Source organism: Cupressus sempervirens, chromosome 7 (assembly GCF_028749045.1).
Source record: "Cupressus sempervirens isolate cs-2001-9-10 chromosome 7, ASM2874904v1, whole genome shotgun sequence".
Classification (NCBI taxonomy): Eukaryota; Viridiplantae; Streptophyta; class Pinopsida; order Cupressales; family Cupressaceae; genus Cupressus; species Cupressus sempervirens.
In genome coordinates this window covers 518,932,832-518,958,343 of record NC_143124.1, presented here as the reverse complement: position 1 = coordinate 518,958,343, position 25,512 = coordinate 518,932,832, and the positions used below count along the sequence as shown (strand labels likewise).

Here is a 25,512-nt window from a genome sequence, read left to right as displayed (position 1 = left end):
GGGCAGGTGATATTGACCGCAGGAGATCCACCAGTGCTTATGTGTTCACTATGTTTGGTGGTGCCATCAGTTGGATGAGCAAGCGACAACCTGTGGTTTCTTTGTCCACTATAGAAGTTGAGTACATGGCTGCTACTCATGCTTGTAAGGAATCCATTTTCCTTAAGAGATTGTGGTATGATGTTGGTGTTGATGTAGAATAGATTATTATTTGGTGTGACAGTCAAAGTGCTATTTGCCTCGCGAAGAATCCAACTTTCCATGCCAGAACGAAGCACATTGATGTGCAGTATCACTTTGTGAGAGATATGGTGGACGATGGAAAGGTAAATTTGGAAAAGGTAGATATTGTGAAAAATGTTGCAGATGCATTAACAAAATCAGTGGGCACTGAGAAGTTCAGATGGTGTTCGGAGTCTATGGGCCTTTTGGCCTATAGCAGTTAGTTCCTGTTATGTTCCTGTTGCTCTTACAAGGTGTTTGACAAGTGGGACAATTTTAGGAATAAGGTGTCTCAACCTTGTATAATTCCTATTCTTATTATTTGTTTTGTGAAGTGTATTTCTTGCAAATAATGTTGATGTGTCGACATCTTGAATTGTGTGTAAAGAGATCATGGCTAAAACGGTTATGATGGATTCCTATGACACGTAAGAGCTATGTTAGGAAGATTCAATGACAGGTGAAGACATGTGGTAACTAAGACAGTAAAACCCTAATACAATTTACCTTTGGGAGTAGCCCTAAAGTGAAGCGCATGTTATAAGCATTTTTAGGGTTACGAAGAGAAGTGATGTGAGAGAGTGTGTTGTTGGTACTGTGAGTTGCTATTGGAGTCTTCTATTGTTGATGTTGAACTTGCATTGCAAGTGTATTGTAACCTTGTGTTGAAGATAATACATTGTGCAGGTTCTGAAGGGGTGGGGTTATTTTACCGAAAGGTTTTTCCCCAACGGCAAATCTTTGTGTTATGTGTTTCTTTCTTTGTCTATTTTTTGTATGCATGGTTGGCTGCAATATTGTTGTTTACATGATATTGAATCTATATGTGTAGAAGATTTTAATAGGACTTGCATCATACTTTCTTTATGAGATTAGTGTAGGAAGTTGTTTCCACACCTGAGTTTCCTTACACCATCTCGGGTGATGCTAAAACTTGTAGTGTTGGCCAATACAAAGTTTTCAACTGCCAAATCTCTCTCACCCTTCATTATGGGATCAATTTGTCTCTTCCATTGGCTCTTGGTGTTTGGGTAAACACTAGCCCTAAGCTCATCCCATCCCGTTGAGTGCTTGAATGTTCTCGGGCACGCTGAACCGAAATGTCCCTAAGAGTCACTAAATGCCATGGGCAACAATCTTTGACGAGGCATATCTCAGAGCTCGTGCAAGGTATGGATGTGATTTTCGGTGATATAGGTTTGTATTGCAGAGAGCTACGATAACCTCTCTCACTTTTTGGAGATCTTATACTATTTTGATTTTGTGATGCCATATTTGGTGATGCTAAAACTTGTATTGTTAGCCAGTACAAAGTTGTCAACTGCCAAATCACTCTCACCTTTCATAGTGGGATCAAACTATATGTTATGTTAGCTCTTGGTGGCTAGGTAAATACTAAACCCAAGCTCACCCCATCCCATTGGGCACTCAAATTTTATCGGGCACATCGAACCAAATCGTCCCTAAGAGTCATTAAATGCCATAGGGCAACAATTTTTTACCGTGGCAACTAGATATGTCACCGCATCCAATGATGGAGACTCATGATAGAAGGTAAAGGAGTGATCATACACCTCATTTTGAATATGTCATTTTTTTATGGTAATAAGGTAATCCTTGTTTGTAAGGTCAAGGAACTTGAGGTCACCTATAAACCCATGTTGCCTTAGTCCTAACAATTTTTCTTTTTTTGTTGTTTTTGTCAATAAGTTGACTCAATAAGTGTTTTAAGAGTTGTTACACCTTATATAGGTCCTATTTGTTACCAAAAACCACTTGTTCAAGTTCTAGGAAGAGTTATGCAAAAATTGCATTTTGCAATAAAATTTGTTGACAACATTTTGGAAATTTTAGCATTTTTTTGGAAAACTTTGAAATTAACCTTGTAACCAATCAAATTAACTAGTAATTAGTTGGAATGGATTTCAAATGATGAAAATACCCTCTATGAATTTAGAGGAGGCATAAGGTGTAGGTGATTATTAAGTTTTTTTAATATGGCGAGGAATCACTACTAATGTTAAACTTATATATAGGATCATTGAGTTATTGTCAAATATCATTACTTCCTGTTTGGAACAAAAAACTCATACTTTATCAAAATGAAACACCACTTTGACTACATGTTATCACTGAATAGAGTTAGTAGAAGACATTAAGAATCTTCTTGGTTGTCTTAATAACCATTTCATGGGTTTGAAACATAATCACTTCCCTTTATGAAGAGTTGTCAAAAATCAACAAATTACATGTTGTTGCAAAGAAAATATAGTCATAGGATGTTGGAAGATTGTTTTCACTCATAGGATGTTGAAGAATATCTTGGAAGGATTGAATAGATGAAAGACTGAAGTTTTTGAGATAGTTATTAAGTGTTTCTTGAAGTGTCTAAGATGTTAGTTTGAAGTAAGAAGTTGATTATGATCCATTTCTCAAATTTGCTCATTTTTTCCCTATTGCTTCCCAAGTCTTGAATAGGGAAAGTGATCAAGTAGTTTTGTGAAGTTGGGTAAAAGTTTTTTCAATGTTGTAATCAAGTTGGAAAGAGTCTTTGAAGACACTTATTAAGGTGGGAAAGGTAGTTTTCCTTAAAAGTGTTCTTGTTGGGAATCCACTAGCTTTTGGTGTGAGCACTCTACATCATTTTGGATGCAATTTACATGAAAATGAAATACATGAAATGTACTTAAAATTTAAATAAGAAAAATAATATATATATTATGATAACCAATAATGTCATACATGAACAAACATATAATATATTATGATAACCAACAATGTCATACATGAACGAACATATAATATATTATGATAACCAATAATTTCATACATGAAAAAACATATAATATATTGTGATAACCAATAATATCAATATTAACAAACATATAATATTTTATGATAACCAATAATGTCACACATGAACAAACATATCATTTATTAACCAATAATATCATAAGTCTAATAATGTCATGCATCAAATATATGTCATACATCAAATATAAAATGTCATATATACATCAAATGTATATCGAATATGTCCACTAACATTAAATCCAACATACATGTCCACTAATGCCTATACATGTGTGTCTATCAACTATATCTTCTCCTTCCCACGAGGGGAAGGAAACAAATACCTAAAGGTCTTTGGTCGTCATGTGGAGGGAGATGATGGGGATGATGGGGTCTTCCTCACACACTCGTTCATCCTCTTGTTTAGGCTCTTCTCTAAATCAAGCTGATACAAATAAAGTAGATATGAATCAATAATTATTATACATTGAAATAAAATATATGTACACACAAAATTAATTATTTTCTTACCGCTATCAAATAGTCACTCTGTACATCCACCTTAAAGGCTCGTGGATGATCGGGTGTGATAAGGCTCTACAAAAATTCAATCAATACAATCACTTATAAATAACATTATAAATTTTGATACTAACTATTATAAATGATGACTAAAACCAAAAATTCTTTCATACCTTGGTCGGCTCTGAACTAGCCATTGCTGCAGCAACTCCATGATCGATGGACTAGCGAAGATAAGGAGTCTCAGACATTGACAAATGCATAAAATATAATACAATTTACATGTAACATGAAACATGAAACAAATATAATCAAATGAATTAAATTAACATGAAAAAAATGCACCTCTACGAAGCTTGTATCATGCCTAAGCTCAAAGTCCCTTGTGAATGTCGATGGTCTAGTAGAGAATTGATGCACATGCATAATTTTTTTTTGTCAATCCTTCATATGATTACTTAATAAATATATGTATTAATTTAAATGATTAAATTGATACATACCTCTCGACTCATCAATGAGACAAAAAATGGGGCTAGGGAATCTGTATTAGGGCTGCCAACACTCTTACCCTGAATTTTGAACAATGTCAATAAATGCTAATTAATTAGTCATTCACTATACATATGAAATGTGATCAAATTATTTTATTATAATTGTAATGTACCTGTGTGTCAATGTCAAATGTGTCACTCAAGAACTCATTAGTGACTAGCCCATCATCCATATTGTCTCCAACATGACTGTCGAATGTGCATAAGGATCCACATAATGTGCACATGTGACTATAATGCATAGAAGGCTCCTCCTCAACTAATGGACTCGTGCAATGAATGAAAGTTTGCATCAAATCATTAATAGTCCCTAGAGTGCTGGTCTCTACATGTTCCTTCACAACTAAAGGAATAATCACATGCTCACCATGTGGCTTTACAATAGGTGCCCTAACTACATTAGGGTCATGATGTGCCCCCAACCTCTCAAATGATGAACCCCCACCTCTACCCTGAGATTCTAATATATCAAAATAATTCAGGATCTCCCTAAGGTCAAATTCACAATACAATTTCTTTAAGAAATACATTGGAACCTCGTGATTATTGCAAGGAGGGGCATCAAAAACCCTCCACCATCTATCCCAACAGTTATTTCTAATACTATCATGTGTGTACCAATGGATGGGGAACCTTTTAGTTATATGTTTAATAGTATCTTGTTCTCCAGGCTTTTTAAACAATGCACAAATGCTACCTTTTGGTATTTCCTTTTTTTACAAATCTTGATATGATAATTTGTTTGCATAATATTTTTTTTGTTCATCCCTCTTAACATGCCAAATATCCAACTGACCACTAACAAAAGCTACATGGGTCATAATGGACTCGAGGGAGGATGTCAATTATGCTCTCATTGGATTGGTTTGTCCACAATCTTTCAACCCACCAATGAGTGCTTCTAATTAATTTTTCCCTCTTTCTATTTCATTCATTATGTTGTCTTGAGTACTAGGAGGAGGTCTTCCAATCGATGCAGGTTGCAAAATTTCTTGCTCTTGTTGTGGAGGGTTTTGATTTTCATCTTGTGAAGGGTTTAGATTTGGATCTTGTGGAGGGTTTTTGTTTCAATTTTTTTGATCTAGTTGGGGATTTGGCAGTTTATTATTCACATTTCCTAATAAGAAACAAATTGCAATTTAAATAAATAAAAAAATTTAAAGAAAAATTGTAAAAAATCTACAAAACAATGTAAACATTTACAAAGCAGTGCAAAAACAAGAGTAGAAAACATACGACATGATCCCAATCTTGAACTTTGGCGATGAGGAGACAAATGACAAAATTCTTCAATTTCTCCAATCCACATACGTGCTATAAGGAGAAAAGCAAGAAGTATAAAATGGGCCTTGGGTTTGCAGCCCATTTATAAAAATTCTTACTTTTAAAAAGCACATATGTGCTTTTGAAAATTTAAAAAAAATATGTGTCATGTTTTTGGCACCACAAGTTGGTGCACATACCCATGCATCATGTCATCTAATAGGTCAAATAGTGATATAGGGTATCATATACCCATTTTAACCCATTACATGACAACATATGTCCTTAAGGGTCCTAAGAACATAGCTCATATGTTTTAATGGGTCAAAAGGTGGTGTAGGGTACCCTATGATCCCTTTTGACCCATTAGATGACAACATATGTTCTTAACAGTCTTGAGATGCCTAGGGACATATGTTATGTCATCAAATGGGTCAAATGGGATCACAGGATACCCTATGACCCCTTTCAACCCATTAGATGATAACATATGTTTCTAGGGGTCCTAGGACCCCTTTAAAGATATCTCATATGTTTGAAGGGGTCAAAAGGGGTTATAGGGTACCCTATGACCCCTTCCAATTCATTGGATGACAACATATGTTCATGATCCTAGGACCCCTACGAACATACATCATGTCATCAAATGGGTCAAATGGGGTCACATGGTACCCTATGACTCCTTTCAACTCTTTTGATTACAATATATGTTCTTAGGGGTTCTAGGATCCCTGAGAATATATCTGATATTTTTGAATGGGTTGAAAGGGGTCATAGGGTACACAAGGTACCCTTTGATTCCTTTTGACCTATTATATGACAACATATGTTCCTAGGAGTCTTAGGACCCCTAAGGACATACATCATGTCATCAAATGGGTCACCTTTTGGCCTATTAGATGACAACATATGTACCTAGGACCCCTTAAGAAATATATGATCCAATCAAATGGGTCAAATTGCAGTGCCTGCCCCTAGGTCACATTTTTGTTATCATTGTCAAACTCTTTTAGGGCTAGTTTTATGTTGATGATTATTAGTAACATTATTTTGAGATTATCAGATATTGTTTTAGATTCAGTTTATTATATGATGAGATTACTTGGTACTTTATAGTTCATGTATGCATGATGATTATTCAAGTAATTTTAGTTATTGATGATGATTAGATAGATGGTTTATGCTGTGTGTGTTTTCTTATGGATACTTACCCCATACTTGCATGTGTATGGTGTACGTGTTTGTTTTCTTTTTGTATGGCGTTTCTGTTGTGGTTAAGGAAGGGAGTCATAGTCACCTGCTAGTCGGGATCTACATGATGCACCACTTCCTGCCATTGCCTGCTTAGCTTAGTATATATTGTGTATGTACATGCATAGATTTTATGTAGGTTGCAAGTACCAGGTATCGACTTCCCTGAATTGCCAGGATGAGCGTACCTTATCGCATTATCTCAATGTTAAGAGAGGGGAGATAAATTCTCAAGTCCAAATCCCAACCCTTTAAGCCATTTGTTCTAATTGAAAATTAGGACAAGTATCTGAGTCAGGTACCCTCCGAATATGTCAGATGACATAACTCATGATATTAACCCTTTTGGTTTGATTTTGTATGTGTTTTGCTATGATGGGTTTTCATATTTTATTTTATGAGTCTTTGGTGTATTTTCTATTAATTAACTCTAATTAGAAGATTTAATTAATGATTTAATTTAATGAAAAATTATTATAAAATTTTAATATTTTAATTTTATTTAATTAATTGGGAAATTAATTAAATAAAAGAATTAAATTTGGAGATGAAAGTTATGAGTTTAAATTTGGAATGTGACAATATTTATTTTAATAATAATATATTTAGAGCTCATTTTTAATAAATGCTAAATAATATTATTATATATTTTATCAATTAAGTTTCAAAAATAAATTTATAAATGGAAAAGAAATTAATTTATTAAAATTTCATGACCACATGACGAGTGCATGAGATTTAAAATTAATAATTTAATAAAAATAAATAAATAAAATATTAAATAAATTAATGTGCATTATTTTAATATTTATTTACATAGGAGTATGTGAGCTCTTGGGAGTTGTCATGTTGACAACACAAGAGTTTGCACTCTAATTATGCACGTGTTGTCTACACTTAGGAGTTAGCACATTATTTGAGCACATGGTGTCTACAACATTCTAGAGACCTCATCATGTTTATCTTCTTATTGTGGAAGTTATGTGCTTAGTTGTCATGCTTATCTCTTAGTTCCTTCTAGACACATTCTAGATGCATCTTAGAGGCCTTTATATAGAGGCTCTCCTAGTGTGTATGGACAAACTTACATGCATTTGAGAAGCTCATATGCTTCTACAAGCACTCATAGTCACTTGGGGGGTTCGATTCTTGGAAGAATTACGAATGTTGGAGAAGGAAGAAATTTTCGGAAAGGAGAAGGTTCTAAGAGGAGGAGCTTCTCTACAATTTTCTGAGGCATAGCGAATTAGCATCAGTGTCTAGGTAGGCACTTGTGATTATTTCATATATTTTATTATGCTCTTTCTCTTCCTGTCTTCATCGTGTCTGTTATGCGTGTCTGAATAATTCTCTATGAATGAATCTTCAATTTTGTAATTTGGAATTTGGTCATGCATATTGTTTCATCCAATTACGGGAATTAAAAACATTATTACAATCTTCCCTTAATAGAATCAAGATTTGGAAATTGATTTGGGTTTGGGTTCGAATTAAAATAGAATCTTATTATTATGCATTAGTTTTATATTATTTATTAACTAATCTAATTAAATTTAATTTAATTAAGATTAGTTAATAGTAGAAGAAGTGTAAGTAATTATTAGTCAATTTAAGTAAATCAATTTTTTTAAATGGGGGAAAATTAAAAGAAAAGAGATATTAATAAGTGTTTATTGGAATTAAATAATTGAATTATTAATGAGATTGATTTTACTTAAAATCAATGAAGATTATTTTAAATAAATGATTGTCCTTGAAGTGTTTTAAGGAAATTGTAAACTAATTATTTGAAGGTTGATAAGTCTTATTCTAATAATTTGAATAATGGGAGACGCTTCTTGGAATTATTAGTAACATGGATTTTAGTAAAATAATGGGAATGATTTTAGTTAAAAGCCAATGGGAACTAGTTTAATGATTTAAACAAGTAAATGATTATCTTATGATTATTTTATAAAATTGTTTTAAAATAATGGAGGGATAATTCTATGTTTAATTTGAAGAGATAAATGGGTTGACTTAGAGATTAAATGAAGAATATTGTACACTTGAAATATACTTGAAACGAAAACTGAAACCTCATATTTGGCTTAACCATGTGATTGTGAAAGAAAACTAAATTATGTGTTTGTATCTTGTTCTTTATGCTATCCATGTTTTGAGGTTTTAGGGTTTGTCCTAGCTTTGACCAATTTTAGGTTGTTACCAGAGGCTCGGGGGTTATGTGTTTGCGATGTCATGCTGATGTTGATGTTAATCTTTTTAAAACCCAACCGTGGTAATGTGATGGTATGCTCTATGAGATGTTTGTACTTATTGATTGTTATTGCTTCCAGTCTTCTTGTGTGAAGCTGTAGTGTATGTATTTGAGACACTTGACTTAACCATTTTTGAGTCATCGATTAGTTATACTTGGATTACTTTCTAGTTGCCTTGATAGGACTAAAGTGTTGATTTATTTCTTGATGTTGTCATGTTGTGACATGTTTTGACTTGACCATTTTGGAATCTTCGATCAATATGATTTATTTTGAGATTCCTTACAGTTGCTTGTTAAGAACCAATGGATGTTGTGATTTATCATTGATATGGATATTGAGATTTATTTTGAGATACTATACGGTTTCTCGATGAGGACCGATGGATATTGTGATTATCATTGATACCTTCAGTTGCTAATAGAGGACTATTGTGGTCATGATTATCAATGGATGCTTTTCAGTTGCTCATGGAGATTTGATGTTCTTATTGTGGATTATCTTTTGGTATTTTTCCAGTTGCTTGTTCAGGACTAGGGTGATTTTATGTGATTATAGATTTGTGTTTTTATTGAGCCTAGGGTAGGTTATCTACTTGTAGTGTCAGGAAGTGGCTTGCAATGGGGGTCGAGGCCCTAAGTGGCTACCAGGGTAACTCATTGTAAGTTATTTAATAAGCGAAAACATTTACACTAAATGGGGATTAAAATGAACCTAATAAGATAATTGTATGTTCTCGCCCATGCCTCGAGTTCTAGTACAGGCTAGGATGGGAGTAGAGAGAACGCTTGGTTGCAACCTTGCATTTCGTAGTATGCCTCGTCAGTATGAGAGGATAGTAGTGGCCGCATAGGGATCACTAGGGGGTCGGGGTCTATAGAGAGACTGCCAAGGTAACTCTAGCGTGATCCGTGCGATGACACTTTTTCGCTTACATAGTAGGTTCCTACATGTCTTTATTGTGCCTCTGGGAGTAGATGTCAATTTGTGTGTTGGAACCATTGAGTTAGTATACTTTTAGGATTCCTAGATTTAAAAGATTATTTGTGTTATGTGATTAGATATCCTATTTGAGACTTGATACTATCTCCTCTAACACTATCTTTGTTGGCATTTACCTTCATTATGTTCTTGGATCATTATAATGGATGTTATATCTTAGGATGGATATTATATCTTATGAAGGATTTAATTACTGACATGTTTCTTTATATCGATGATTAGCATATGATAGATGTTGTTATTTACTTATCTTATGCTTTATTCTTGCATGTTAGATTTCTTTATGCATATGTTGTAGCATGTTAGATTTCCTTCTACATATGATGTAGTATATTTTAGGAGTGACATCCCTATTTACTATAATACCGATGATCTCTTTGGTGACTTGGGATGTTACGCGCGGGGGTGGGCTAGGGCCCACGATGGTGTAATGATGCTATTGACAGTTGGGAGAAACCGTGCACTTAGTTAGTTATGTTTCATGATGGATGGCTATCTTTTACGATGATTTTTATATCTTTATTGAGGGATGGATGTATCATGTATGTTATTAGTTTCATTTACTTTATTGTACTTGTATCATAGATTTGATGAGGATGATGTATCTTTATTTTTACATATATTTAATCTTTTAAGCTTTTCATACCCTGTGACATGTACAGTGGATGATAGAGCATTCCTAATTTAATTGCCAAGAGGCATTTGGAACAAATATATAATATGGACATTGGACTTTCTATTATTCTTTCATGTGGATGTGGTAGTTGTTAGACTTAGTATTAATTAGATCAAATGTGACTCAACGTCTTGGGATCCTTAAGAAATGTAACCTGTTATGTATGCTTTTAGATGATTACATGTTATTGCTTCCGCTACTATGTGTTTGATATGAATGGTTTATCTTTTATGTTTAAAAATAAATAAAAATTGTTTGGAAAACTTAGTAAAATTTTAGGTTAATTCTTTTGGATCCCTTGGTGGGGCGTTACACAAATGGGGTCATGTTGTACCCCATGACTTGCTTTGATTCATTAAAATGATATGATGTGTTTTAAGGGGTCCTAGGACCCCTTAAGACACATATGATTTGAGCAAATGTGTCTTTATAAGACACATCACCTCTTTTAAGAGCTATCATTTGCACTATAAATATTTGGTTTCTCTTTTTATTTCTATTTCTATTTCGTTGGAATTTCAACGAGTTCTTTGTGGTGGAAATTCTTTGCAGTTGGTTTCTTTCTTTATAATTTAGAAACACCCATCCTTTGTTCACTGTTAGAACTGGCATAGGAAATGTGGACAATAGGGACCAATTTTTTATACTTTAATCTTCTCACTTCATTGAGTAAGAATTTGTTAATATTATTCTATGGACCTAATTTACATTATCTAGTAGCCCATGTTATGGGTGCCAGTGGTCATCTAAATCATGTTCTGAATTGATAACAATATTTGATTTTAGATTCAACTAAGGGCAATGATAATGTAATAAATTGCATTATTTATAAAATTTACAAGTAACTTAAATGTAAGAAATGATTATTAAAAGAGGCATTCTATAAATGATATCTTGGACGTATAAAACAATTTTGTTCATTATTGACATGAGAATTTATATTAACTAATAATTTTTGAAATTGTTATATGATAAATATGTGTTGTTCTTTTAAGTAAGCTTATTTTAGATTCTTGTTACTTGATCTTTTAAAATTACCTTGTTGAATGTGCCTTTAAAGTAATGAGAAATTATTTTTGATGCACTTTTATGTTATTCAAAGTAAACATGTCAGATGTGTATGTTTAATAATAATTGAGTAGTAGAAAGAGAAAATAAAGGAATGTTACAAATATATTTTTACATGATGACTTGATGATACTTGGACAAATTTTGTTACTTCTTATTTTTACTGTTTTAGATTGCTTCTAGCTGGGCTAGGTATTTTGACTTCTTTAGGAAATTAAATTTGAATCTTGATGTCTGTATGCTAAAATATGAATGTGGGTGCACACATTATCTTGTACATTTGGATAATGGAATATTATTAATCGCGTCAAGTGTAAATTTCTTGATTTCTCTTTGACTGTGATTGTAAATTTTGATTGTTTAAGACAATGCACTAGTGGAAGGGGTCTCTATCCGACTATGTTTTAATAACCATTCACTCTTTTTTCATCCCATCCCTTAATTACTAACTTTAAAGAAATAAAAAAATGATAGCTAAAAGTCTATTAATAAATTTCTCATGTGAAAACCATCATTGAGATGTAATGACAACCATCTCCATGGGTCCAAGTAGTTGAATTTTACAGATTTTATTTGAGGAGTCATACGCCATCATTAGTACTAATAGTACACAACAAACATCTTTGAAATGACCATTTTTTACTATGACATGCATAATGAATCCTACAATGTGCATCATTGGTACCAAAACTTAAAAGAATAACTATAAACAACTAAGCAACTAAGTCAAATATTAAGACAATGAGAAAATATGAAATTTGATATAATACTTTAAATTTCCAAATAAACAAAATTAACTAGAGGAGAGGAGCCAATACATGTTCATCCCAACTTTACACTCTCAAAATCCTATGTGGATATTTCAAATTACTTGAGTTTTCTTATAAGGATTTACTTGTGGTCCTTTAATTAAAACAAAATTCTACTCCCAAATACTCAAAATTAACTAGTGGAGAGGAGTCAATAAATGTTCATCCCAACTTCACACTTCTCAAAATCATATGTGGATATTTCAAATTACTTGAGTTTTCTTATAAAAATTTACTTGTGGTCCTTTAATTAAAACAAATTTTTAGTCCATATGATCAAATATGACAATACACCACCATTTATTTAATAAAAGTATCCAAAATAGTCCTAAAAAATAATAAGACTAATAAGTGTGCACTAATTCATATTTAATAATGTGTTAATGTAACACCACATATATTTTGAATTCTAGTTTTCTCTTTAATTTTAGTTTTCTCTTTGTTAGAAATACACATTACTCTCTACTTCAATAGTATATATTAAACCCATGCATACATTGACTTCTCCCCTCTACACATTCCCCTCACTTTTTTTTTTTTGATTGGTGCATTCCCTTCACATATTTAGTCAAAAAGAACAATCTTAAAACAAGGGATGCATGTGCCAAAGTTCCTACCTTCATGATTTTATGGTTGATTGAAGTAGGTTTTGGTTAAAATAAAATGTATTTAATTTAATAAATATAACCATTAAATAGTAATGAAAAATATAATATTATAGTAGGTAATATTAGATAACCTACAAATAAATCCCCCAGTTTAACTGGAAATTGTGACACTGATGCTGACAAATAGATTTCATCAAGATATTAAGGACAATAGGCTCATTCAATAACATTAAATGATATTAATGATACAATTAAATGCAGCGACGTGAGGGCAAATTTTTTTAATTTTCATGATAATAGTGTTTTTTTTTAAAAAACTGTATTCTTAAGTTTAATAATATGAATTTGATACTTTTACCTATATATTCACTAATGGAGTGATATTTTAAATTTTTATGAAATAGTTAAGTTAAATTTAAAGAAAAATGTACAACCATTTGAAAATATGAGATTAGTTAATTTTTTTATATGACTGGATAAGTCTAATAACGTGATTAAAATTTTTTGAAAAAAGAGGGGTAAAAACTTTATTGCAGAAAAGAACAAAGCAGTACAAAACAGTCCAGGGCCTAAACCCCAGGAACCACTAGAAACCACAGAAAAATCGAAGAGGCAAACTCAACTTTCCCTGATTCCATTTACATCCTCCGTCAACGTTCTCTCCAAGTCTTGACGTAACTCACCTGTCAGCTGCTCCCACTCATCAATCCTCCAACCATCTTCATTTCCAGATGCCCACTTTGCCAAACTATCAGCTGCCCTATTCCACTCCCTTGGAATATGGATATAAGAAACTGAATCCATCATAGAACTAACCTGTAAAATCTGTTGCACTATCAAAGACAGCTCCCAACTAACATCCGAATACTTCCTCTCAAGAAGAAGATTCACAAGAACCTGAGAGTCAGATTCACAAATCACCTTGCGCCACCCCAGAGCATGTGCCCTCTGCAGAGCATAAAGAATAGCCATTCCTTCCATTCGATTAACAGTTTGCATCCCTTTATTGATAGAGAATATAAAAACCACCCTACCAGAAGAGTTCCTACCAATCCCACCTATACCAGCCAGCCCTGGATTACCCCTAGAGGAACCATCAGTATTAACTTTTAAAATGCCAGCCGGAGGGGCCTTCCACTTCCCTATCCTCTGGACTTTATGTTTTGCCCTCCTGCCTCTCCTAACATAGGCAGAATCTGGAGAAATTCCTTGAATTCCAAACCTGTCCACCAATACAGCATCATTCCTCTCAAGAGGCATCACCACCTCACTTTTAGCTAAGACTGTGTCCTGGATCATACCCAAAATTCTAGTCCAGACCTGCTGAATCCCCAAAGCTTCCCCCCAAAAAATTCTCCGATTACGTTCTAGCCAAACTTGCCATAGTAAGAAGGTAGGACCAAAATACCAAACATCTTGTAAGAAGGGAGCCAGGGACGGGGGCCTCCCCAGCCTCAACCAAAAATCCGTCAAAGAGGAGGCATGAAAGCACGAGCACTTCCAAACCTCCCACCAGAGATGCCATAACTGTAGAGTGAAAGAGCATTGGAAGAATAAATGCACAGAGTCTTCTTCCTCCTTATAACAAAGGATACATCTCGACGGACCAGAAAAACCCCTCTTCCGAATATTGTCCCAAGTCAGGCACCTGTTCCAAGCCAAGGTCCAAATAAAGCAATTACATTTTGGCCAAGAAAACTGACTCCAAACTTTCTTCCACCATTGAACCTCCCCTCCTACCAGCTGCTAGGAGAGCAACTCCTGATAACCAGAGGAGACAGTATAAACGCCCTTGGGATTAGGGGACCAGGCCAGCACATCTTCACCCCTAAGGGCATTACAGTCCCACCCGAAAGAATGAGCGGGAGCTCAGCCCGCTCTGCTTCCGAACCAAAAGTAGGCCACTCCCCTGGAGTCTTCCACCTTGCCTCCACCAGCTGGCCCTTAGGGGAAAAGGATTTAAAGTCGAATACTCTTGACCATCCAACATTACAGAAACTCTGAGCCAACCTACGCAAATGAGGGTACTAAACAACCAAGGGAGGATACCCATCCCAAGCGTCATGCCAAAACTGAACCTCTGAGCCACTTTTGCAGATCCAATGTAAGCCACCCTTAATGAGCGCCGCTCCTTTCTTGAGAGTACTCCAAATCACAGAGCCTTTCCCACACAAACCATATCGAGGAGTATCAATATGGGGGATCCCCGGAAAGTACTTTAGAGACAAAATTCTAGCCTAGGCCTGTTCCTTTTCCACACACCATCGCCAATACAATTTAGCAGCCAAAGCAATACTAGTTAGCACTGATTGCCGTAGACCAAGACCACCAAACCATTTTGGGCTACAGACAACCCCCCATTTGACAAGACTCCACTTGGTTGCCGATAGATTACCAGCCCATAAAAATTGTCTTGCTAGGGAATCCAATTCCCTAACAAAGCTCAACGGCGCCACCTGAACCATACTCCTATAGAGAGGAAGAGCTTGAACCACAGATTGAATCAGTTGGACCCGTCCAGCAAAGGATAGCCAGCGGTGGGTCCAATGAGTAACTTTGGCCCGAAACTTATCAAGAATGGCCTGCCATGACTCCTTAGAATGCCTACCACCAGAGATAGGAATGCCAAGGTAGGACATCGGAAGACTTCCAATTTGGAATATGAGTATCTGAACGATTCTCCTCTGAATAGAAAGGGGAGTATTAAAGAAATAAATGGAAGATTTGTCCTCGTTAATCATCTGACCTGAAGCAGCAAGATAAACATCCAACACTTTGCGAATATTAGAAGCTTCTCGGATGGTAGCCAAACCCATCATGGCAGTATCATCCACAAACTGAAGGTGAGATTGCACAAGAAGCCCTCCTCCCCATTGCCAGCCCTGAATAAAGCCCCCTTCAACATTCTTTTTTATCAACCGCCCCAGACCTTCTGCCAAAAGAAGAAACAAATAAGGAGATAGGGGATCGCCCTGCCGTAATCCCTGAGAAGCAGCAAAAAGGTTAGAATGTTCCCCATTAATCAAGAATGAGAAAGAAGTCGAATTCACACAACTCATAACCCACCGAATCCATTCCTCCTCAAAACCAAAGGCACCCAACACCCTTTGGAGAAAAGACCAACGGACTCTATCATATGCCTTAGCCATGTCCAACTTAATGAACATAGCCTTGTCTTTGGAATTGGCCATAGAATGAATAGTCTCAGTTGCCACAACCACCCCATCCAGGATCTGGTGACCCATCACAAATCCACTCTGTTCTTCAGAAATTAACCTTGGAAGCCACTTTTTTAACCTGTTAGCTAACAGCTTAGATATAATTTTATAAATAACATTGCATAGAGAGATAGGGCGGAATTGACTAATCTGATCAGCCCCTTCCCCCTTGGGGATGAGAGCAAGGAAAGTAGAATTCAGAGCCCGAAGCATTTGCTTGTTCCTCTGGGATTCTTGAACAACTGCCAGTAAGTCTATCTTGATAATATCCCAAAATTCCTGGAAGAACTCAATCGGAAAGCCATCTGGACCTGGAGCTTTTCCTTTTTTCATCTGGAAAACAGTCCCTTCTAATTCCTCCAAAGAGATGGCGCTCATAAGATGCTCATTCATTTCCAAAGAGACTAAAGAAGGAATACAAGAAAGGACCTGGGCCTCTTCAATCGAGTCCCCCTGTGAAACCTCCTTAAATAAAGACTCAAAATACTGCACAGCTTCGCTGAAAATATCTTGAGAGGAAGAGAGCATCTCTCCCCTATCATTCACCAAGGTAGATATGAAGTTACCATGTTGTTTTGTCTTAACTGTATTAAAGAAGAAAGCAGTATTCTTATCACCTTCCTGAAGCCATTCCACACGAGCTTTTTGTTTCCAGTAGATTTCCTCTCTCAATTCCCACTCCTCCAGAGTTTTCAAAGCCCTAGCTTCCTCCCGCAACAAATAATCTGACACCCCTTCTTCCCTTAGCATCCTGGTAATATCATTCAACTCAGCCTACGCTGCATATTTCTCTTGGAAAATATTACCAAAGCAATACCTGTTCCATCTTTTAAGCTGATATTTAACATATTGTAGTAGTTTAGTGAAGATATACATTGCTGTCCCAAAGGCTAGTCTACCCTCCTTCCACCCCTGAGCTACATAGCCATACAGATCTGGGTCCCTTAACCACATAAGCTGGAACTTAAAAGGAGGCTTCTGAGGCATCCGGTTGGAGGAGATAACTAACTTAATGGGCCAATGATCTGACCCTCTCCAATCTAATATCTCAGACCTGGATGACCATAATCCACCCACCCAAAACCAGGATATCATGAAACGATCTAGTCGCTCCGCAATGTAGTGATCTCATATCCTTCTATTATTCCAGGTGAACTGGCCATTACTAGGCTTGATATCCACGAGATTGAGTGCTGAAATATTATCCCGAAGAAGCACAGAGGAGGGCTCAAGTCTTGCCATACCCCCCCGTTTTTCAGAGAGATCAAGAATAGCATTAAAATCTCCAGCAATAATCCATGGCAAATAAGGGAATAGTCCACGAACAAAATGAATATTATTCCATGTAAGGATCTTACCTTGGAGCTCCACAGGGGCATAGACGTTGGAGAGAAGAACAGACTCTCCAGACTCGTAGCACAGAGAGACCAAGGATACCGATGATCTAAAAGATATCCACCACACAGGCCTAATCTTATGAGGGTTCCAGAGGCAAGCTACCCCCCCTGAAGAACCCTGAGCACCAATGCATTGACATTGACCATTCTTCCACAATTTAGGAGCTATACTCATCATACTCTCAACAGAAACTTTGGTCTCCTGCAGAAAAAGAACATCAGGAGAATGAATTCTAACCAATTCTCGAACAGCTTTTTGTCTAGGGTCGATGTTCAAGCCCCTTGCATTCCATGAAATAATGATCATTTCTGGGAAGCCGGGAAATGAGAATCCAAGGTCTTGACAGATCCTGACTCCACCAGATTCTCCCCAATCATTTTAATCTTCTCCATGTCCTTCTTATGGCCACTTTTACCATTTTTCTCAGAAACCCCTTTCTTGCCATCCTTCTGAAGAATACCCAAGAGAGGAGAAGACTTACCACGCTTATCCATATCCGAAACTACACTCCTTGCAGGAAGGGCCACATCCCCTGCATCTCGACCTCGATCAACATTTAACCCCAAAGGCATCTGAGCCCCTGCCTATCCATCAGTGACCATAGGCATAGCAGGTTCAACCTGTGGAACGGGAGGAGGGTCAGAAGAGACAATCCCATGATCAGGCTCCACAACCAATTGGGCCAAGCTACTAGATCCCAGAATAACTTCTTGCTGCCCCAGCTCATCTAGGACTTCAAATCTATTAAAGGTATCCTCCTCCTGTCTCTCCATCATAGTCCTCTTGTGACCTCTATTACAATTGCGAGCCTTAACCTGTACAAAGCCCTCAACATCCTTTTCCTCTCCTGAATTTGACTTCTTCCCTTTATCAGCCCCCAAATTGTGACGAGGAGGGGGCGGAGGCTACTGATTGATTGACTTGGCCTTCGGGCACCTACGCAACAGGTGACCATATTCATGACAAAGTCGGCACCGGAAGGGAAGGGTCTCATAATCAAGTTGCTGCACCCAAGAATATGGCCCTGCGCACATTTCAACTTCATCTGGCAGTGGTCTACTCAAATCAAGCTCCACATAGATTCGAGCAAAAGTCATGACCTTCTTCACAAGGGTTTGGGTTGAGGACCCTACCGGTTTCCCCAGCATCAAAGCAAGCATATGGAAAACATCCTCCCGACAACACTCTATTGGAAATCTGGGTAGCCGAACCCACACTGGGACCCGATTCGGAAGCTCCTCAAAAGGGTTAAATCCTGCATGCCATGGCTTGACAAATAGCCCAACCTGGTTGTAAAAATATGGCCCTCCTTCAAATACCCTATTACGATCTGACATGCAAGTGAATGTAACCATGAAAAAGTTGTTCGCAAGCAACGCGACCTCCATTTCACCCTCCGGCTCCCAGATTCTCTGAGCCCAGTTTTCTAGAAATTGAAGGGATACTCTTAAACCCAGAAATTTACAGTACAGCGAATGCTTTGAAAAGTATTCCACATCCTCAACAATCATCTCATAAGGGATTACCAATTTAGGTCTTTCTTTACATCTCTCCAGGCACCCTTTAATCTTTGTGATCCGGGAACTGCTGGATGTATTTGGTGCTGCAACCCCAGAATTCTGAGCAAAAAGGGCATTATCAAACACCCTCTCCCCTTGATTTGGCAGATGCATGTCCTCCACATCATAAAAGGGTTTGTGGTAAACCTAGTGTGACTCGAACCGGAGTTGATGCATAGCACTGGGATCATTAGCCTAACACTACGCCTCACGACTCGCCTTCACACCAACTCGGCTACTCACTCACCCTTAAAAGGGTTTGTGGTAAACCTAGTGTGACTCGAACCAGAGTTGATGCGTAGCACCGGGATCATTAGCCTAACACTACGCCTCACGACTCGCCTTCACACCAACTCGGCTACTCACTCACCCTTAAAAGGGTTTGTGGTAAACCTAGTGTGACTCGAACCAGAGTTGATCCGTAGCATCGGGATCATTAGCCTAACACTACGCCTCATGACTCGCCTTCACACCAACTCGGCTACTCACTCACCCTTGTGATTAAAATTTTGAATTATAAATAAATTGATAAATATTTGTAGATTTCAAAATAAAGTAATTTTTTTTTTTTTTTCGATTTAATTATGTCGTATATGAATAATACCAATAATAATGTATGAACTAAATTTCTACCACTTAAATTCATATAAGTTCTTCTTCATAAACTATCTTAAATAATAAATGTGTTTAAAATAAGAAATATATTTAATTCTATATTTGATTAAAATATCTATATTTGAATGATATTTTACAAATTACAAAAATAAACATCAATTAAAACTAATTGAAAAAAAAAATTTGTGAAAAAGATAAAATTGAAATTAATGCATTCATTAATAGAGGTGTTAGAAAAATGATTGTTTTTTTAAAGTTTATCCACTTGTCACAGATGTGGAAAAGATAGAGGTGTTGGAAAAAATAGTTGTATTTTTGTTGAAGAAAATTAAATTTTTTTATTGCCTTTTTCATCATGAACCAATACAATTTTTAAAAAATTATATGTTTTCAATTCCAAAAAAATATACAAGTTAACAAACCTTTTGCAAAGATTAATATATCAATGAAATTTTTAGATTATCTCACTAATATAGAACCTCATGATTCCATTAGTTTCGTGGAAAAAGTGGAAAAAGTGCAAAAATAAAAATAAAAATATAAAACTAATAATAAAAGAGTCGGCAAACAAATCATCAGATTATGAATACAATTTGATGGACTTTGACCGTCCCCCTACCCCCACAATCATCGGACTTGATGTTTATCTTGTTATTATTATTCTATTATTCTATTGAAGGTGTTTTAAGCGATTCTTGTTTCCTACTTATTTAGTTGCACCCACAAATGCAGGAGTCCTATCACATTTGTTATTAATGAGCGCCTGACAGATTAGAAATAATACATGCACGATATAATTACAAAAGTTTCAAAGCAGCCAATCTAAGATTACGTTTTGATTCCAAAGGAACCTCAACCAATCGACCAATCATGGATTACGTTTTCAAAAAGAAAAAAATCATGGGTGTCAACGTCTCTGACATTGAAAATCTTTCTATGGTCACATCATTGTACTCCATTTATCCAACAAAAAGACACCTTGGAATTTTAATTTTTAACCATACAAAAAAGACAAGACCAGATAAAATTTCCATATAAAATCAAGTAATAATGTCCGTCCCATCATGTATGAACGCGGGCCAGGTTGCAACGTCCAACCCTAGTAATTCAGATTAATTCAACGAGAATAACAGATATCAATTGTCGTTAAGCAAGAGAGTGCAACAGTGCAAGGTAACTTTTAAGAAATTCCAGATTAATTCAAGAGATATATTGCAGAAAATCAGATCATATGATCTTTATATCATTGGAATAGAAAAGGACAAGTTACAATGCGCTACAAAGGAATTATAGTATCAGCCATATTTTTGGTATAATTTGAATTTCTTAAATAGGTGCAGAACCCTAAAATTCGTCTCACAAAACTGATCTTCAAATTAGGTCCTGTTTGTTGGTGTATCCTGCAAAATAACCAGAGAAATTGTGTTACCGTCCACCAATGAATTTTGTATAACCCATCAAAGTAGGCTACATCAGCTTTTAATCAGGAAGAACAGGACTTCAAAGCCAAACTAATCTCAATGTAGAAACAGGGGACTCAAAAACAGGGTAAAGCAAGAACTTATCACCAAACAGCATTTAGGGACTTAAACCCTTTAAAACAAAAGCAGACAAAAGGAAACAGTAGAGTTCAGTTGGCCATCCATTAATGGAGTTGTTTAGCCCATCAGAGTAGCCCCCAATTTGGGACCTTTGAGAGCTCTTAAACCCTTAAAAAGAAAAGCAGAACAGGGGAAACCAGAGAGATCGGCTTACGATCCATCAATAGAGCTGTATTACCCGTCAGAGTAGGCCACCATGTTAGACCTTTCAGAGCCCTTCAAAACAAAAAGCAGAGAAGGAAAAACAGGAAATATGGGCTTACCATCATCCATCTATGGAGTTGTAAAACTCTTCAAACTAGGCTTCAAATGCAGAGCTTCCAGAGCCGCTTCTGTTGTGAAAATGAACAACACAAAATCAAGTTACATTAACACCCTAAAGTTGCTTTCTTTTTAAAACAAATCTTTACTGCAAATGCTTTCATGTTTCTGTTTAGGATGTGAAAATTGAATGAAAAGAAGAAACCCTAAACATATTGAGATAACATTCCGCATAAAACATGGAAGATTCATACTGATTTGGTCAGTAGTTGTAGTCGTAGAGTGTTTGAATTCGACAATCTTTTCTCCAACGAATTCTACACTGGAGATTCCTGGAAGACTCTGCCTCAGCCCCTTCACTCCTTCCCTCTTTTCATTGTTGTACATCCCCGCCACTTGGAAACGAGATGTCTGGGCCATTTTTATACAAAATTCTCTCTTGGAAATGCTGCTCCACAATGCAGATGGTTTAATCTTCAACAACTCATTGATGAAAATGGAGGTTTGGTAGGGATTTTATAGCTAGCAAGCGCCATGGATTACGCGAGCAAAACCAGTCGGCAGCTGTAGCTTAGCTGTCATTGGCGCCGACGTGGCAAAGGGCGGTTTCTTCTGTAAGAAGAAAGTAAGCGGCGAAGTCTTGGTCTTCATAAAACGAATTCAAGGAAAACGATTACATGGCGGTGATTCAACTTGATAAAATGGTAGTTTTGACCACGTTATGTATCATCCAGCAAAATCAATGGAGGAAGGAGTCTTAATGATGTCTATAAAATTCCCCATTATGAATTTTGATAAGAACAATTGTGATTTGTAAAGTTATATTTCCATGTTTTGAAACTTTTATGAAAGAGCTTAACAAATCATCCGACGTCAGCCAAACCCAAGTCCAACCAACCATTCTTTGTGATTTGTAAAGTTATATTTATGAAATAGAGGCACGTGGACACGTAATTTCGTTTATAAGCTCCGGCTCTGAACTGTTGAAGAAGCAACCGCGCTCATGCGGACACGTGTATGATGAGCTGGCGGGGTGGTGCCTCTGATGAACATTATTATATTTTTAGGCGACTTTGTTTTCTCACGAAAAGGGCTTTGGTTTTTAGGTATACAATTTGTCACCGAAAGCATGAAAACAATCGACTATTTAAGTTTTTCACTACAAGAAAAATAATATAAAATCCACCAGGGCCCACCCGGGAAGTAGTGGCTGTGTCAAATTCATTTTCCCAAAGTTTGAAATGCAATTTCTTGTGCACTTCTTTTTTTAATTGTTATTTTTAGTTTATATTTAACATAAATTATCAGCAATCAACAAAATAACAAATCAAGTGTTTTGATTAATATTTGTGAAAGAATGGGGAAAAAGCTTTCAAGGGAAAAGACATGAAGTGAATCAACATTCCTGAAAGAAAATATGATCCATTCGCGTGCCTTGTCTTGAGAAGACATGAATATTCTCACGTGGAAAAGCTATTGAAATGAAAGCTTTAATTCGTTATTGATGACGTTATCCCTACTTCATTAAAAACAAAAACAAAATAAAAACCAGAGTCGGAAAATAAAAACAAGGGGCTGCCGCCAATGCTGACATGGTGTGGGTTTGGAGCCTTGCACTTTTAAAAAACTAGCACTTGCATCCGAACAGTGGCAAAAGGTCCACTTATATTTATAACATGAAATGAATGTAAATAGAGGAAAAATAATTAAACATTGTTAATTTGAAATAGTTAACAATTGAATTCAAGATAGGTATATTCATATTCTTAAATTCATATAAGAAATGTAGAGGAGAAAAATAAAAAATCAAGATAGTTGTTATTTTCGAAATAAAATAGTAGAATCTTTTAGCTAGAGATGTATCCAACAATGAAAAAGTCACAATGTTTGAAAGTTATCCATTTTACACTTTATAATTAATTTTAAGTCTAAAGAGTCTTGTTTAGAGTGGCTTCTTGTTTAATAAAAAACTACTTTCTTTTACTTCAAAGCTGTGACTTGGATGAGGGAGTTTGTCTATTGTTAGAAAGAGAAAACTTTTAGTTGTTATCATGGAAATATTTTTTATTTCTTGAATACAATTGTTTCCTTTATTTTTAATTAATCAAAAATTCTGATGAATAGTGATCCATGCATAGACATTACCTTAAGTTTGCACCTTTTGGTTTGACATTCCTTTCAATTTCATCAACTAGGCTCTTTAGGAAGTTTTTTTCTCAATTTTGCTGAAGGTTGGAAGGATGTTCTGATTTTTCTTTAAAGATCCCCAAGTTTCGATTTTAAATGCAAAAGGCACTTAAACTATACACAAAGCATGTAGCACTAAGTTGTCTAAACAAAGCATGTTGCCAATAGTTTCTTCACAAAACACATATTTAATAATTAGTTTCATCTAGAATAAACATAATTGATGCCCACAACGTAATACACATAAGATACAATAGAAATATGGTAAACAATGACATTCGTTGCTAACATTGGGTATATGCAAATATGCATAAATTAGTAAATTGCATCGTCTCACTACAAGGGGTATTTTCTCACCATACCTATATCACAACAAATTTATACATTAGGGAAAGAGGATATGGAAATGCATAAATGCGGCCAATAAAACAAATGATGAAGTAGACACACATAGAGTCATGTATATCAAGGGAAAGTATGATATTTTGTACCTTTCCACACTATAGTGAGAGTTTTTGTAATTGAGACTCTCCCTTCTTTTTGATAATTGTATATGGATTATTTTTATTTCTTAAATATCAATCAAAGGAGAATGGTGGCTCTATGCGAAGGTTGTCTAGTGATTTAACTCTTGATATAGCTATAAAAGTCAAATCGCATCGTTCCATTTTGCTAATATTAATTACTATTTTTTGAAGTGTGAATCTTTAGGATTTATGTATGGTGAGTGTCCATGACATGGATAGTGTTATTTGTCTATGATTATGATGCAGTGCAAGACATGGGAATCTCCAAAGGAGATGTTCTAACCCCTAGCAAATAATCACACAACAGAAACACAACAATAAAGCAAAATCTGATACCAAATCACAACACTTTACTCATAAATATATTTTTTTACATGCAATATGCTCGACTGTAAGGCCTTCCAAGTTATGGCCAATACAAAAGCAATTACAATAACAGTTCTTCAAGATCCCTCAAGATCCAAATCCATGCTAATTCTAGCTAGTCCATATCTGTAACACAACAACACTCTGATAGAAACCCCCAAGATCTCAACTTGTGCTCGCAAGCCACCAAGCAACCTCATTGTTTTTAAACCGCAGCCACTAGCCCTTCTCACAAACTCATAACTCTACCACAATCCTATTGTAAACTGCCTCACATTCGACGCTCTATCTACAGACTCAAGAAAACTTTCCCTTTAGCTACTCCACACTTAACTTAGGATCCACTCCCTCTGAATGAATGGTTAAAGACTCCACAAGACCCCTTGATCATACCCAACTAAGCCACAAGTTAGCCTAGCAATTACAAAAATAAATAAACCCCTCGCATTAAATGCATATTTAAGCCACAAGTCGGCTCACAACAAACATTAAATACAAAATGTTACCCTCATGTTATCTCGTAGTTAACATGTGATAACAACACAAAATACTTAGGATAAGCCCCAAGTTTACAACCATGATTAAATGCACATAGGAGAGATAACCAAGACCACACATAGGTTAACACAAACTCCTAGATCAATCCACATCATGATCACACTTTACATGCATTAAATGCACCAAGAACTCTAGTTGGCATCAACACACTATCGAGTGTCAACAAACTCCCAAGCATTTTTGAACAACCACACAC

At 35.9% G+C, this 25,512-nt stretch overlaps 1 protein-coding gene and 1 long non-coding RNA gene across 2 annotated transcripts; both read right to left on the bottom strand.

The window, feature by feature from the left end:
• Positions 1 to 17,372: 17,372 nt before the first annotated feature.
• Positions 17,373 to 17,948, bottom strand: LOC149547809 (uncharacterized). Its single transcript, XM_089794189.1, has one exon. It carries the CDS (start codon positions 17,946 to 17,948, stop codon positions 17,373 to 17,375), a length of 576 nt encoding a protein of 191 aa, XP_089650315.1.
• Positions 17,949 to 20,994: 3,046 nt separating this feature from the next.
• Positions 20,995 to 22,148, bottom strand: LOC149547808 (uncharacterized). The gene is made up of 3 exons (XR_016354426.1): positions 21,933 to 22,148; positions 21,681 to 21,749; positions 20,995 to 21,216 (listed from the first exon to the last, which is right to left on the bottom strand). It is a non-coding gene; the product is annotated as an uncharacterized LOC149547808 (long non-coding RNA).
• Positions 22,149 to 25,512: the final 3,364 nt, after the last annotated feature.

Bases quoted from the DNA above. Each gene is read 5' to 3' on its own strand.
- LOC149547809 (XM_089794189.1), bottom strand. From the start codon at position 17,948: ATGATCATTATTTCATGGAATGCAAGGGGCTTGAACATCGACCCTAGA.